The 12,676-nt window shown below is 42.3% G+C and overlaps 1 protein-coding gene across 2 annotated transcripts; it reads left to right on the plus strand.

Annotated features, from left to right (window-relative positions):
* The first annotated feature begins 556 nt into the window (after window positions 1-556).
* LOC120804379 (deoxyribonuclease-1-like) lies at window positions 557-12,676 on the plus strand. 2 transcript variants are annotated; one of them, XM_040153817.1, is made up of 10 exons: window positions 557-721; window positions 1,678-1,766; window positions 2,842-2,853; window positions 6,435-6,524; window positions 7,637-7,734; window positions 7,942-8,054; window positions 9,473-9,630; window positions 9,908-10,004; window positions 10,487-10,614; window positions 11,852-12,676. In XM_040153817.1, exons 1-10 carry the CDS (start codon window positions 557-559, stop codon window positions 11,880-11,882), a joined length of 981 nt encoding a protein of 326 aa, XP_040009751.1. In that variant the 3' UTR covers window positions 11,883-12,676. The 2 variants fall into 2 exon arrangements, with proteins under 2 accessions (XP_040009751.1, XP_040009752.1); XM_040153818.1 differs by lacking the exon at window positions 2,842-2,853.

Genomic DNA, 12,676 nt, shown 5'->3' on the forward strand with positions numbered 1-12,676 from the left:
GTAACTGCAGCAGCAGTTTAAACCTGAGGATCTGCCTCCTAAAGGCAAAGACAGTCATAGCTGCTATCATTTGTACCCTTGCGCCACCTGCAGGCAATGAATGTCACAGCTGCAGTTTTTCATGTGTGTGTTTGGATGTTTTATGTTGGACACTTGTACCACGCATTAGCTAAAAAAGAAAACAATTAAAACGGTACATCATTGTACAAATGCAAACAGAAATACAGTTCAGCGTGCGGGTGTAAAATACCAAATGTCAGATTTTGAAGATTTTATCACTTAATTTTTGTTTACTTTTTTTCTAATCCTTGATTCAGAAATTAACCCGAGGTTTTTTCAGGCATTTGAACTGAAAAATGAGCCTCAGTGTTAACTGTCTGACTGACTTTCTACTGGAAAGCAACTCAGTAGTTTATAGCTCTAACATTCAACAACAAAGGCAGAGCTTGACCTACATACATTGTTATATAATTGTTGTATTTTGGACTCTGCACCTGAAGCCATGTGCTTCACATCAATGACATTGATTGTCTTTTGTTGTCTCCACAGTCCAGCCATGTGGTGGCGCTCTTCTCGTCTTCCTCTCCTCCTCCTTTTCTCTTTCCTCACCCTCTCGGTGGGGAGAGCAGCAGGGTCAGGATTCAGGATCTGCTCCTACAATTTGCAGAATTTCAACCTAAAGAAAGCTGCAAGCTACAGACTGATACACACTCTGACACGGGTAGGACACACGCACACACACACACACACACGCACACACTGTCAACACTGTGTGATGCTGTGATGATGTATGTTGTGTAGAAGCTTGTTTCAGGATCCAGTGTATTTTCATTGTTTTTATATTTCTTATATTTCATTCACCTTTGAGAGCAGACTGGCAGGGGCCTAGGAAGTCATTATGGGAGAAATGCTGTATGAAGACGGTTAGAAAGGGTCTGAGAAGAGGGAAAAAGTGGGTTAATCATTTTTGACGTTTGAGGGGTCAGTTGTTGTTTCTCAGACGTGGGTTGATAGCGAGAGATATCATTAACTTTATCGTTTTTTTTTCTTGCTTTATATTCTGTCCAGAGAGCTGAAGTCCTACCCCTCTCCTGTCTATCCTCTGTTGCACAAGTTTCAATCGAGTGTTTCTGTCATCAGTCTTCACAAAGGCTGAAGCGTGTCTCCGATGTTTTCTGAACAAGATAAATGAGTCCTGTGCTATAACATCTAAAGCAACCTTAAAATGATTAGTTGAGGAAACGGTCTTTAAGGATTTCACGTCCTGTGGGGAGATTTTCTCAACTGATGTTTCCAGGTACAAACTTTCAGCCTAACCATGACACTGTCAAACCGAGCTGGTGTTATTACATGAATGAAGAGGTATTCACACGGACAATAAAGGGGATTAAATGCTGACTGTGATGGATGATCTACAGAATCTACTGCCAATTTTCAAATCTCATGGAGCTGGTTTTGGTAACACGTTATACCACAGCCTGTGATTTACAGGGTAATTTTGTTGTACGAATCAGGTACTAATAAAATACTGACCGGTTCCAGCTGATACTTTAATGTAAGTGTTACCATTGTTTTGCTGCGTGGAAGAAAAAAAAACTGAAGGCAAAGATTTTTATAGTTAATGTGCTCAAATCCAGTGGCCCAGCACTTTAAGTCTGACTGTCTGTCTGTGCGCAGGTTGTGTCTCGCTGTGATATCTGTCTCCTGCAGGACGTGATAGATTCTGACGGTAAAGCCATCCAAACTCTACTGTCGTCTCTCAACAGGTACAGTGAAAACTAGTGAAGCAGGTCACACTCACTAACCACTGCTTCTCTCTGCAATTCTCTGGTCGTGGTGAGTCTGTAAAAGCTCTCGAGAAACCTTTACACCGGGAAGCATTGGCTAGTGCTTTATCTAGCAACCAGAAATCCATGGGTTAAAGGCCATGACTCATTTTGTATAATGAACAAGTCAATTAAAAACTGACCACTTTCTAATAAGACACGCTAAATGAAAGGTTAAAAGTAGTACCTAATGATTCTCTTAATGGTTAATGAATAATTCACTTATTCTTTATATCGTTATAAACCACTAATAAGAGCAGTTATTGGTGGTTGCCAGGTTGTCAAAAATCCAATTGGCTGGTTTTTCTCTTTCAGGAAAAATTTATGTTAAAAAATGGTTTTAATAATTGTTAATAAATCGTTTACTAATATGACTTTTTAAGATAGGGAGAGACGTTTTATTCAAGCGCTTTTGGTTGATAGTCAATAATGAGTCATTTTTTATTTATAATATTTGTAATGGGGGCCTCATTAATTAGAAAGTAGTACCAACGAGCAGGTAGTACGGGTTGTTAGCAGACTTTCAAAAACAGCATAACTTCCAAAAAAGGCCATTTTTGAATGATAGTCAGTTTCTGTATCAGTGACTCACTAAAAGATGTTTTTAAACCAGTGGTAAGACGGGGGCCATCGCAGGGTTCAGACTTCAGTCAGACTCTCGGCTCCATTATATGAGCGGTTGGACGCTGCAGTGAGAGTTTCTGTAGTTCATAAGACAAGCTCTCTGTGGTGTTTTCAGGGAACAGGTGAAGTACAAAATATCTATATTTCATATACTGAAATGCCCCTTTATTCAACAACAAAAGCTGTTAAAGGGGATTTTGGATACAGCATCAAATGTGATGTCCTTCTCACATTTTCCACTATTTGAACGTTGACCAAGCTTCACCTACTAAACGGATGGATTTGATTAACGAATGTACACACACAGTAATACTAACGATGCTGTAACCACATCATGTGTATATTTATATGATATGGTGATCATGATATTTCTGCCGTCTGTCTCCAACAGGGGAACTGACAGGTACAGTGGATTTTATAAGCATGTGGAACATCACCTAATCATAATTAATCATCCCAGTCACCTTTATTTACGCTCTTTACTAATCTTAATGCCTATAATAACAGGTAACACTTTATTTTGGATAGTCACTCTTACAGTGCAACATGTCAGCCGACTGTCAGCCACATCTGTCTCAACAGACCGTAGGAAAAGTCTCAATATCAACAGGTTTATCAGTCAAGTGTTTGTTAAGTGTCAAACGGATAGAAACATGTCCCGGCACGCTGAATAATCCCGACTTGAATCCTGATTTTTATGGGGCTAATCTTTACCCTAACTTTAACAATTATAAGGTTTTTTTTATGTGTCTCTAATTAACCCTAAAGTTAGAGGAACAGCTCCGTGTGTCCATAAGAGATACGGAATATGACTAGCCTAGCTTAGCACAAAAAACTGAGTGAACCTCCTGGCCTAGCTCCATCAAACGGTACAACGCACACATTCCAACAACTCCAAAGGTATCTGATTTACATGTTGAATCTTGCCTATTGAACCGGTGTAGAAATAGAAGTGTAAAAAGGAAACAGGCTTTAGCAGGAGTTATTTGCTGGAGCTTTCGCTGACCAACAACTGTTGGGCGCAGTGACCGTTGTTTCTCGACAGTCCTGAGATCTCAGTGGGGTTGTCGGGTTAAGCTCCATCCTAACTCTACTGTTAACTCAACCCCGCTGACTACAGGATGGACTGGTAACTAGCTTGGCAGCTAACAAGATACAGCATGTTATTAAGATAGCTTTGGAGTTTGAAAATTTTTTGTTTTTGTTTGTTTTGTTTTGTTTACTATTGATGGAGCTACGCTAGCACTTTCCCCCTGCTTCCAGTGTTTGTGCTAAGCTAGGCTAAACTCTTCCTAGGCCTGTTGTCTAGATAACTGTTGGCTGTCTAGAGGCTGAAGCTAGAGGATCTCCTGTTATCTGTTGAAACTGTCCTTGCTGAAAAGTCAACGAAGCAGACTTTTCTAAAATAAAGTGTTACACCTTATTATATCAAAGGGTTAAATTGGGAGGAAGGGGCCAGATGTGTTTTGTAACATCAGAAGTGACAGGTTTTATGGCGAATCTCATGACAACTGCAGCTTAATGTAGCATTAGAAAAGCCCAGTGAGCGCGACCTTTCACTGACACGCATTTCAGATCATTTATTCACAGAAATGCTAATACTGTACTTAGTGATACAGTAATCTGTGTGGTCAGATCTTGATGATGTTAATAAGTTGAATTCTCTACAGCAGAACATCGTTGTCCCCAATGCTGAGCAAACAACATTTAGCTTTTCATTTCAATCTAAGTTTTAAAGGCCTGGTCACATCACAAAGTGGCACAGTGACTGTTAGTTAGCAAGCTCATTAGCTCAGTTGCTGAGGGGCCAATAAGTGCACACAACTAATTCAGCTCCTGCTTCAGTCTGCAAACCTTTCCTAATTTGTTGAGCAGCTCATTCTCTGAGAGGTTGAATAAAAGTGGATGAAGACACACAGCAAGTATCTGCAACAGCCTCCAGTCAGGTTATTGTGAACAACACGCTGTGGTCAGTCAGACATTTATGAGCAAAACCAGGAAAACATTAGCCCCTTGAGACAGTCGAAGTCCTCAAGATCAAAGATCTTAATCTAAGAGGTATGGTTTGGAGTCTGACGCAGCTCTCCATCCAAGTAAAAGTTAGCCAGTTAGATCAGAGTTGACAGCAATTAACAAACCATTCGATTCCCTGGTGAGTGCAGTTTGAATAGAGTCATTAGATGCTCACCTGGACTGAGATGGATCAAAGACTGTTGCTGAACAGATGGGTTGCGAGCTGACCAACAACACCTCAACGCAGTTTGTCCAATGGTGGGGAGATCAGAAAGTCCCCTATAATTTCTAGACGTTTCTGGATAAAGGCTAGGACTTTTGAGAAGTGTAATATAAGCTGTTATGAACACTGTGGATACTGATGATAAGTGAATTTCACTCTTCCTGGACTACTCCTATGTACTTTTACCGGAGTATAGTTTTCAACACAGGTAATCTCCTAGTGGAGTAATATTTAATCCAACGCCATAACTACCGTTTGAGTGTATTTCTCTTCGTCTGTCTGGTACTCATTCACTATTGCTAACGATCAGATAAAAACATTTTCCACAAAAATCTGAATCAGAATAGTTAATGATAGTGTTATAGAGGCCATTTTTGGCTTCACTTTATAAATGGCTCAGTTTAACCCCAATTTAATTACTGGAACAAGGGTTTGCTTTGCTCAGCAGGCAGCTGCTTTCTCTCTGGCGATGTCTAACGGGGGACAATCTGATCTTGCTCCACTCAATTTGTTGGTGAATAATTAATTTTCAATCTGTGGTGGTTGTCGTCCAGTCTGCATAACAGATGCATGCTTATTGGTGTTTAAACCTCTAACCCACATGGAATAAAAAACATGATACTTACATATTTGAATGTTGTTTGTCAAAGGTCTAAATCTTGGTTGTTGTGCATGTGTGGATCTGTGGAAAACTTCTTGTCAAACACGTCATTATGAGGGAGAATTTGCAGAGGCTAACATGGGAGCTAACTGAGGAGTGTTACAGTGGTGGAAGAGGTACAGATCATTTACTTAAGTAAAGGTAGCAATACAACAATGTAGAAATACTCTGTAGTAAAAGCTCTGCTTTGTAAATCATACTTAAGTAAAAGTACGTAAGTATTAGCAGTAAATGTACTGAATGTATGGAAAGGGAAAGTACTGGTTCTGCCGTAAAATGTTCCCTGTGGCAGATAAATTATTATATATAACATTAGATTATTAATACTGATGCATCAAGATGGAGCTAGTTTTAACTGCTTTACATAAAATGATGTGTTGCTCTCTCTGCTGTATTTTAGTAACGTATTCTCTTTGTGTTGTGTTACTGTTACTTTACTGTCAAAGTAACTGGTATCTCCAGCTGTTAGATAAATGCAGTGCAGTAAAAAGTACAACATTTCCCTCTGAAATGTAGTGGAGTAGAAGTAGAAAGTAGCATTACATGAAAATACTCAAGTAAGGTTCAAGTGCCTCAAAACTGTACTTATGTACAGTACTTGGGTAAATGTACTTAGTTACTTTCCACCACTGGGCTGTCTAAACCGCTAGGCTGCTTTAGCTTTAATGTTGCTTTGCTAAGCAGTTCAGATGAGGGGCAGCTGGTGAAAGCCACATTATCATGGTTGACCCTGCCTTTAACTATGAATATCAGCAAATCACAAATTTTGAATTGCTTATGTCCTGCAGCGTCCACACATACACACACAATTTATTGTTGATTTTGTTTGAGTATAAATCATCAAATTTAAAAAACACAAAAAATTTGCCTTGATTCAGGAAATTTCTGCCACTGATGGTCTAAAGATTTGAGAAGAGGTCTTGTCACTGTTTCAATCCCCAGACTCTGGCAGTCCAGAAAACATCTGTCGTATAAGTCCCCATATCTGTGACTTGGACACTGCCTTTTCTCCCTGCTCTGAGCAGCGTGGCGCGTTGCTGCCTCTCGGCTGTATTTTAGTGACGTATTCTCTTTGTGTTGTGTTGAGGTATGACGATGACTACTCCTACCGGTCAGTGTCCAGTAAGGGTCTGGGAAAGTCTCCGGACGACATGCAGCAGTACGTCTTCCTCTACAGGTAAGACACGGCGCTGCCATCCTTTCTGTACCTGCCACGGTAAGACTTTATAATGCAGCTCAAGATTTACACTGAAATCTTACCGTAGGAATAAGGTGCTGATAAAATAGTCACTGCTTCCCACTGATACTTATATGTCGGTACAGTGAAAGAAAACAGGACCATGGGGAACAAAGGAGTAACAGTTGGGCGTTTTATAGGCTACGGTACTGGGAAACAAAACTGAAGTTTGTAGTGAAATCAAAGAGTAAAAAAGGGGCAACAGCTGCTCATTATTTAACAGCACACATACCTTATCACGACTGTGTAATGTAAAATGTAGATCGTAGTTTCCACCATTAAGGAACGTTACTGTGGTCGGGAGGAGAAAACACACTCACAGCCACACGACCGGGATTCATTATCATTTCTTCTACTTCACCTAATGACCTGAACTACGGAGCAGGCGCGAGTTCGGACGCCAGAGTAGAAAACAAACTTACCTTGGCCAAATGCACAGCTCTGGGGGGCTTCGGTTGTCATCGCAGGAGGAAGAACTATACCATAATGAAGGGATGTAATAACATACCACGTAGGCGTAGTTGGATCAAACATGGCTAATCGTTAATGTGAGAGTTAATGAGCAACCTACTAATGTGTGGCTGTTCTCCCCTTTTTCTTTTTTAATTACACAATAGGAAGAAGGTTGCTAACAGCATTTTCCCCAAACTTCAGATTGGTTACCCAGTGCTGTACCCTGCCCAGGATTCACAAAAAGACTCTAAGACGCCCAGCTTTTACTGCCTTGTTGCTCGTAGTCTTGTTTCTTTTCCACTGTGCCTACCTTTTAGTGCCAGTGTAAACCGGTCAGTATATTTTATTGGTACATGATTCAATGAAATTAAACTGTAAATCACAGGCTCTATTATGAAATGTTACCATAGAAACACATCTGTACGCAGGAATTTAGTTTCAGCATGGTCCTTCCAGTTAGTCCGGTCGGGTTGTCAGGGTTTTTTTAGCAGCAGTAACGTTCCTGCACTCTGGATTTAGCAGCACTCTTCTTCCTCTGCTGCTGGTAAATCCACCATATGACGCGTCTTTCTTTTGAACCGCTCATCCTGCCCAAACAGGACACAGACCGTGAGTGTGATGGATCAGTATCAGTACAAGAGCAAACAGTCCTTCGTCAGAGAGCCGTTCGTCGTTCAGTTCCAAGGCAACAGCACCGGTAAGTGGACACACAACACAACCCTTTTATCAATCAACTGATCTTTTCAGCTAAAAATTACAGAAACGCTGTGTATATCATCTGTCAGTCTGGGTCCCGATAGACAGTGACTGACTTTCGCCCGATTCCTCCGTTCATTCTTCCTCTTTTTCCACTTTCCTGTTTTGTTTCTCCTTCCTTTTTTCCCTTCCTCCCTCGATCCTGCAGCAATAAAGAAGTTTATTTTGGTTCCTCTCCACACTGATCCCGCTCAGGCCATCCAGGAGATCGACCGGCTGTACGACGTCTTTGAGGAAGTCAGCAAGAAATGGAACAACAAGGTGAGGAGAAGGGATTCGATGAGACCTGATACTGAAGAGTTTCTGCAGTCCACAGTGTCCATGTTCACTCACTAGTGGAACAGCCAGTGGAAGTGACGGTACAGATGTTAGCCGTAAGCTGAGGATAGCTAACAACTCACAGTGGCTCACACTGATTTCCAAACTTACCAGGAACTTGTGTTGTCTCCGTGAAGTTCATCCAGCTTCTCTCCTTTTCCCCTCATCTCTCTGCTCGCATAGCTTTGGGATACGAGCACTTTTCTTGTCGGAGTTGAAATCTGGAAGCACGGTGGCATCAGTTTGCACTGCCTATGCAAACCCACAGAAGGTGTCGCATCATCAGTTTTACTTACACAGCCCAAAATGACAAATGTGAGACGTTCTCCCCACATTCAGGCGATGTCACGTCTCCCCCCTCTGTGGGACGGCCTGGCCGCTCAGATCAGCTATGAACACCCCGGATTTCTGAAATGCGGACAGCATTTCACACGCCCCTCTTCTTCTCTAGTATAGTATCAGAAGATCGAGAAGTATCTGAACCCCTCCCCCAAAGACTTGACTGGGGGAGGGGTCGGTCCACCAGTTTCTGTAACTTCACGACGGTCACCGCTTCACGCAGGTGTGTGGAGGTGAGAACGTAAGCAGGGGTTGATCTCTCTTTATTCATTCTTCATACGACCACTTCTGCCACTTCTCATGTGAACGGCAGTGCGCAACACTCTGAGAGACCTTGAAGGGAGGGACCGTCTGAAAGTGCGCCCCATTTTCCCAGAGGCAGACAGCATCGCCTCTCGATGATGATCGGGTTTTCACCCTGCCTTCGAGCGTGGCCGCCCCAAACAGCTATAGAGACGTTGGCCTTCCGCTGCGGGCAGACGATGGGTGTAAGAACGGGGTTGTTTCAAACACACTGACTCCCACAGGCCCTCTACTGGGGATGCACTGAGATACTTGAGTGTCCGTACTGCAGAGTAAGGCTGCGGCCAACAGTTTGAAATCTTTCACTCCACCTGTGGTGTTTCGCACAGGACACCTCTGTCCCCAAACCTGGCCTCAAAGGTTGATCCTTCTCCAAAGAGACTGTTGTACGGCCGTAGAAGATCCTTAAACCTGGTTAGAAGCGCTGTCTTACGGACATGGAGAAGGATGAAATGTATTCTAAGTAGAGTATAATGAAAGACGGGGGATTAACTGGCTAACTGATTGTGTGGACCAACATGAACACATCGTTAAATTTAGTCAAAAAGAAAGCTGGGACTCTGGTCTCTAGTCTCAGAGGACAGGGACTAGAATTTCATCCTGTTGCTGCTATTTTATGCCACCGGAGGTAAAACAGCCGAGCTCTCAGTGGATGTGAATGTGATGTTGGAGCAGCCACATGTATATTCATCTGTGTGTGTGTGTGTGTGTGTGTCTAGAACGTGATGTTCCTGGGAGATTTCCACGCCAGCTGTGCCTACGTGACCCGAACCGACAAGAAGAAAATCAGACTGTTCACCAATTCAAATTTCTCCTGGCTGATTGGAGACAAAGTGGACACCACCGTCAACGACGAGACCAACTGTGCTTATGACAGGTTGGTCTGTGTGTGTGTGTGTGTGTGTGTGTGTGTGTGTGTGTGTGTGTGTGTGTGTGTGTGTGTGTGTGTGTGTGTGTGTGTGTGTGTGCGCGCAGGTGTGAAAGCAGAACGAAAAGGGAGTGATGGGAGAGGGAGGAAACACTCGGGGAAGATTAAATACTGATGAATGTTTTAGCATGGAAATTTTGAGCAGCAGGCGTCGGCTTTTATCTGTACTCTTTTTGTGTGTGTGTGTGTCTGTGCGTGTGTGTGTGCGTGTGTGTGCGTGTCTCAGGATCGTGGTGTACGGGAAACCTTTCCTGAAGGCGATCATGCCGTTCTCTGCGAAAGTCTACAACTTTGCCAAAGAGCTCAAACTCTCCAAGACCAAGGTTTGTTTGTCTGTTTGACCCCGTGACACAGGTGCTTTTGTTACTCTTATTTTGAAGGTATAGATTTGCGTATTTTCCTAGTTCATCTGAAAACAGTACTCACATGCCATACGCACAGTGACAGAGTTCCTGTCAGTAGTGTGTGTAACATGATTCACCGGGACGTGTGCAGGCTATTGTTTTATTACTTCCACGTGTTGTTTTGTGCACCTGTGTTTACCTGTCGAGTGTGGATTTGGTGTCAGATCAGCGATTGAGACCTTACAGCCCGTCCTGATCACACTCCTTTGCAAAGCCGGTTCCCCCTTTATGTCAGCCACAAAAACAAGGTTTTGGAATAGAAACGATGTAGGAATAGTGATCTCACAGTGATTTGTCCATGAAAATGGTGAATTAGTCATTAAACTAGAAACGGGTCTAAATTGCTTTTTATTGGGGAGCGTTTCTGTAAACACACTTACCGTTGGACTTCTGTCCGCCAGGTGCTGGAGGTGAGCGACCACTTCCCTGTGGAGGTGAGACTTAAGAGCTCCGCCCTTCTCCTGCAGGCCACGCCCCTCCCGATCCTCCTCGCCGTCTCCGCAGTCGTCCAGTCCTTCCTGTCTGCCCTGTGAGCGTCTGCTCTAAAAGCCTTTTTAATCCTGAGACTCTGTTCACCTTCAAAGTATCGCAGGTTTCCTGATGCCTTTAATAGTCAGGTCACCTGGTTCACTGTGTCATTTGGCCAAAGAAAAGCTGACTGAGCCGTAAACCAGCCTCACGAAAAGCAACGATTGAAGGAGCATTCGGTTTGTTTCTTTTTTAAAAGAACTTTTCCCCTCAAAAACCTTTTCATATAATCACTGTTTAATTATTTCCTTATCTTATCAAGCTAAATTATGCTTTTGGGGTTTTCATATTTGTTTTAAAACCCCAGTTAATTGACCTTGTGCTCTCCAGATACCAAACCATTATCTCAGGGTCAGAGAGCGGTGTCGTGCCTCCGCTGACGTCAGGAGAAACTATGAGATTTGTAGAGAACATAATAAAAAACATCAGGCTTGTCAGGCCTAAGGTAAAAGGAGCAATGGAGCTGCATCACACACAAAAGGCCACATGTTATTGTCTCGACGTAATTAAGCGCATCGGAAATTCAGTCCGGCAACTGATCCATGAACTCGCAATAAGACAAGGTGGCTCTCAACGTCCCGAACCATCTGCACTTCACCTAAAGTGAGTTGTATCTACGCCATCGTTATAAAGATCCATATTGTTGTGGCTTCCTCAGTACACAAATGATTAAAGAACAAATCAGCCGGTGCTGCCAAACTTTAGGACACTTTGTGGCTAATCTTACTACTACTCAGCGGATCGGTCAAAGTGAAGGAGTGGAGAGTAACGGAAACCACTAATCCCTCCATCAGGCAGAGTCTGAAACCCAACGTAGAGCCTTTGAAATCCCAGACGTTCAGATTTGTAGTCACACGTCACATTTTGTGCTTCAGACTCAGGAAAAGCCTCCTGCTGGTGCCATTTAGAAAATGTCAAATACAAGAAGTGAAAGACTTTAAATGGAAACACAAACCGCGGTTTAGGACACACTACGATGTAGCTGTAAGCAGATGTAAGGACATTTTCAGTGTTTGTCCATGTCTGGTCTTTGCCATATTATATATTATTACAGCTGTGTTTAATTATATTGTTATTCATTATCTGTTTATACAGGAGGCGATAAATACATGAATAAACACTTACATCTGCTCACAACTACATTATAATGTCTTATAAACCATTTATCACACGTTTATACGTTGGACGTAAACTGTTGCCATGACGATTCTGGTTTATCACAAGTTTTATTTTTGTAGTTTCGCCCGTCGGTCGGATAAATACCAGTAGCGCTGTGCTCACCGGGTTTTCACCAGAGAGAGACAAACCTGCTTCCCCCGTCTCCCCCACCCACCGTGAGATGTGGTAGAAAGCTGATATACGTAAGCTGATTTTTAGAGACAATGTTTCCTCATCTTCTCATGTGTCCGTCGGTTGCCACCTCAGGTCTGTTTGACTTTGTACAGAAACTGATGTAAATATTTGGAATATGACAGGTATATTTTATGACATTTATCGTTTGTGTGTTTTTAATAGTCAGTAAAGTTTTGTACGTTGAAATGTGAAACGTGGATGGATCAGTCATTGTTGTCACTGCATGGAGCCTGTTGACTTTTACAATAGAAAAGCTTTCTCACATCATAGAAAGCAAATGCACACACACAGAAATCTGTCAAATGTTTCTGGAAGATCGAAACATTTGAGCTGAGTTGACTTCACTTTTGTGGCCGTTACCACGAAAACGTGGTGAGCTCTCGGTGCAGGGAAGGCGGGACAACATTCAACACGGCATAATAAAATCATCATGTAAACAAATCATATTTAAATACACAAACTACCAGAAATATAAAAGATAAGCTACAGCTCAGAAGTCAAATAAGTTAAATGTGTTTAAATATGCAAAATATCACAAATAACTTAAGTTAAAAACCAAAGGTACCTGAACATTAGGTTTATCATTCCAGAGTCAAACTCCGAATAAGTCAGAATTGTTGAATTTCTCAGAAGATTTTATTTGAAGTAAATAATATTATCGTAACAGACAAATGTCAGAGTTAGAAAGCAATATGCAGGACGTCACCCTA

This window comes from Xiphias gladius, chromosome 18 (assembly GCF_016859285.1).
Source record: "Xiphias gladius isolate SHS-SW01 ecotype Sanya breed wild chromosome 18, ASM1685928v1, whole genome shotgun sequence".
Lineage (NCBI taxonomy): Eukaryota > Metazoa > Chordata > Actinopteri > Istiophoriformes > Xiphiidae > Xiphias > Xiphias gladius.